Source organism: Nicotiana attenuata, unplaced genomic scaffold, assembly GCF_001879085.1.
Source record: "Nicotiana attenuata strain UT unplaced genomic scaffold, NIATTr2, whole genome shotgun sequence".
NCBI classification, from domain to species: domain Eukaryota; kingdom Viridiplantae; phylum Streptophyta; class Magnoliopsida; order Solanales; family Solanaceae; genus Nicotiana; species Nicotiana attenuata.
In genome coordinates this window covers 176,308-180,306 of record NW_017670603.1, presented here as the reverse complement: position 1 = coordinate 180,306, position 3,999 = coordinate 176,308, and the positions used below count along the sequence as shown (strand labels likewise).

The window sequence follows — 3,999 nt, the reverse complement described above, 5'->3', positions numbered from 1 at the left end:
CGAATTTTGCCTTTGTTTTCTTTATTCTTGGTAGTGGTTGGATTTTGTTTACTTTATAGTTCTCTTGATATTCTGATTTTACCTGCTATTCCCCGGAGCATGTTTCCCCCTCCCACCTCTACTTGTTTATTCCTGCTTTACTTTCTGTTGTATATCATATCACTGTACAGGTTTATTTGGTGGTCTGGTCCTAGCCTCGTCACTACCTTGTCGGGGTTAGGCCAGACACTTACCAGCACATGGGGTCGGTTGTGCTGATGCTACACTCTGTACTCTTTTGCACAGATGCAGGTACCTGAGCAGCATACGGTGCGCAGTAGTAGCGCAGGAGTTAGCCTTCAGTCCAGCGAGACACCGAGGTAGACTTGCAGGCGTCCGCAGGCCCGACGTCTCTTCTATCTTTTATTTCAGTCTGTTATCTCATGTATTTCGAGACAAACAGTTATATTTTCTTTCAAACGGTTGTATTTAGCACTCTTAGTAGTTCGTGAGTATGTGACACCAGTTCTTGGGTAGAGGTTTATGTTGAGTTTCCGCATTGTTGTTCAGATTCTTTAATTTAAGACTTTCGCTTATTTACGTTATTCCGCTGTTTTTATGATATTACCGATAATTGTTAAAAGAAGCAAATTGGTTAATGCTAAAGGTAGCTAAGGGTTGGCTTGCCTAGCTCTCATCAGTAGGCGCCATTACGACTCCCGAGGGTGGGAAATCCGGGTCGTGACACGTTGAGAAGAGTTTCGTAGCTGAAACTTATTTGTGGCAAATATTCAGAAAGGCATTTCCTGAATCAGCCCGATTCTATCTCTTTTCATTTCGTTTGAAGAAAGGAATGATCCCAAATAATCGATCTTCCCTTTCGTTGTTGAATCTCTCTTTGATTAATCAATGTTTGATATTCTGAATCCTCATTGCTAATAGAATCCAAATGATCGCTGTCTTATCCTTTCTCTCCCATGTAAAAAAAATAAAAATAAAAAACTCGTGCCTTGCAATCTTCATGTGATAAATAGCTTGCGCTCGATAAAACATGCTCAATATTTTCCAACATAGAACAAAGAGAAAGGAAAAGATGAACTTTTATTCTTAGAATTGATCAAATACATACATTCAACTGTGAATTATTGATCAAATCAACTTCACTATGGAATATATTTTAAACATGCTATATATAGAATAAATTGGAATACCATGCGCCTTTGATGCTCTCATGATGTCCTGAAAATCGTAAAATAATATACTCAGTGGCATATACAACATATAGTTAAATGGTTCAACTGAATTTAGTAGGGGTGTGCATTCGAATCGGTTTATCGATAAATCGAATCGATTATTTGTTATCGAAATCGAAATCGAAAAAATCGAAACCTTATTGAAACGATAACAATAAGCATATGTACAAATCGATAATCGATAAGTAATTATCGATAAGGGTCAAAATCGAATCGATAAATCGAATGCACACCCCTTCACTGTAGATACTTGTTAAATGAGTAATTACCTATTTGTGTAGATTAATATAACATACAGAATGTATATATATTCCGCTACTATTTTGAAAGCGGCTATACAATATTATTTTCCCTAATCTATACCCTTTCCTTTACCCTAAGTCCCTTACCCTATTATTTCCTCTACCACATTTAAGGAATGATCATATTTAAAGATCAAGGGAATGAATTTCAAATTAATGGAAAACAGAATTAGCCGTGATGATGTATTTTATTTTGTTTTGTTTTTTTATACCGTTGGAGTGTTGGTGGCATACATTTGATCCCTTACTTTAGTTTTGTTGCATGTGCTTGTTGACACAATTTTTATATTATAAATGGTGTTCGTCTTATTTTAGCTTCTTTTTGTCCATATTAGTTAGGCGCGTTTATAGCGATATACTTTCCGTGGAATCCCGCAAATTTTCTTATTGGTGTAATCGATAACCGAATCGATAAGTCCCCAAAATCGATACATCGAAACCGAAAAAATCGAAACCTTATTAAAACGATAACGATAAGCATATGTACAAATCGATAATCGATAAGTAATTATCGATAAGGGTCAAAATCGAATCGATAAATCGAATGCACACCCCTAGAATTTAGTATTTTCAATAAAGAGTATAGATTTATATATGTGTTGAAAACCGTTACTTACTGGACATAGTCGATCTTAATAACGCCAGCAACAGGATTAGCAATGGTTGAGAAGGCTTCTTTAGATAGATCTAGGGTCCCACCACATCCAGGGCAATGATCAACAATCTTTACCACAATACTCTTGCCAGTGCAAGGGTGTGGCACTGGATTTGTTGGACCAGTGCATGTGACATTGAATGTTTTGCCACATATTGCACCATTATTCCAAAGAGGATCACTTGCTGCTGCTATAATGGTACCTTGGGGTGTGTTTCCATAACATGCTGAAGCTGCACCAATAATAATAATAATTAAGCCTCAGTTCTAAACAAGTTCAGAATTAGTTATAAAAAAAAAATTATGATATTAAGCAAATAATTGAATGAGACATTTGCGTTGTTGCTCACTTGAATAAAACAATTGTTCTTGTTTTGTTTCTAAAGTCAAATGACTCATGTATCATCAATAACCTTTTTATTTTTTATTTTTCATAAAAAGGAATATGCAAATCATTTTTCATACTGTTTTTTCATATCAATAAAGCTCTTTTATAAGTTTAAATTATAGCGTTGGTAGTGAAAAATATCAAGTCATATACAGGGTTATAAATTATGATAACCTAATAAAATGATAACTAACTTGATATTATAAATTAAAATTTACTTATAGAGTAAAGAAAATTATACTACTCGATGCATACAACGTAAATCCCATTTTGTTTTGGTCTATTAAAATTTTAATGAAAGAAAACTAAAATACTTACGAACATAGTTCGTATAAAATGTGGCAGTCCCTGGAGTAGCCAAAGCTATAGAAAATAAAGCAGCCATAACACCAATAATGAGCAAAATACTTTTAGGAATTGCCATTTCTTTTATAAAACTTTCTTTATTTCACTGATATAGTGTCTAACCAACAACTATCTTTATATAGTATTTTTTCTAAGTGTCCACTGGCTAAAATATGGTAATCAGTTAAGAGAATTAAGGGAATTCATTTATTATGTATTTCTTGTCTTACTATATACAAATGAATTACAATATTTTCATATTCCACTTGTGATTGCATGATAATAGCACTATTATCTGTAGGAAATTATCTTTAGGTAGGTTAATTATTAGATATCACTGGAGATATGGCAAGTTAATAATATTTTTTCATAGTATGTTAATAAAGAATGTTTTATCTATTTAGCCTTGTGCAAACTATTGAAATTATCCTCCGATAGCAATTAAGAGCTCTCCGTTATGAAAATTGGACCGAATGGCCCTATAAAGGACTGGTATCTAACTATTGTTTTCATTTTAATATATTTAAAAAATAACCTCCGAACCCAATATATTTATTGCTTGTCAAGGATTTCTCTACCGGTTAGATAGATTTTATTCTATGCTCTATTTATACTGTTAGTTGTTCATAATCTCTGCCCGATTGACATGACTTTGTGATTGTTTAATTGTTCATAAAACTCTTTTATATTGCATTATTTGTGTTATCTACATTCAATATATTTGTTAAATTATTTACAAACTTTACCTAATTGGCATAACTTTGTGCTTATTTTTTCATAGTAAGTTAATAAAGAATGTTATATCTATTTAGCCTTGTGCAAACTATTAAATTGTTCATCTAAGTCTACTCGTTTGGCATACTTTTTCTATATTGTTCAACAAAGTATTTCTTCTAATTACAATTTTAATCTCGATCAAATCACCTCAAATATAGTCCAGATGATCTCAAATGTCAAAAAACCTACTTCAAACACCAACAAAAGCGATCCATTATCACCAATTTAGTCAATTGATATCAAATCAAAGAAGATCATATTTTGTTTTCTTCAACACTTTCTAAGGACCAACAACTGATT

General features: G+C 32.9%; 1 protein-coding gene across 1 annotated transcript; it reads right to left on the bottom strand.

Annotated features, from left to right (window-relative positions):
* Positions 1 to 1,062: 1,062 nt before the first annotated feature.
* On the bottom strand, positions 1,063 to 3,001 carry LOC109241423 (putative EG45-like domain containing protein 1). Its single transcript, XM_019408165.1, has 3 exons — positions 2,896 to 3,001; positions 2,152 to 2,422; positions 1,063 to 1,218 (listed from the first exon to the last, which is right to left on the bottom strand). Exons 1-3 carry the CDS (start codon positions 2,999 to 3,001, stop codon positions 1,209 to 1,211), a joined length of 387 nt encoding a protein of 128 aa, XP_019263710.1. The 3' UTR covers positions 1,063 to 1,208.
* Between the last annotated feature and the right edge of the window lie 998 nt (positions 3,002 to 3,999).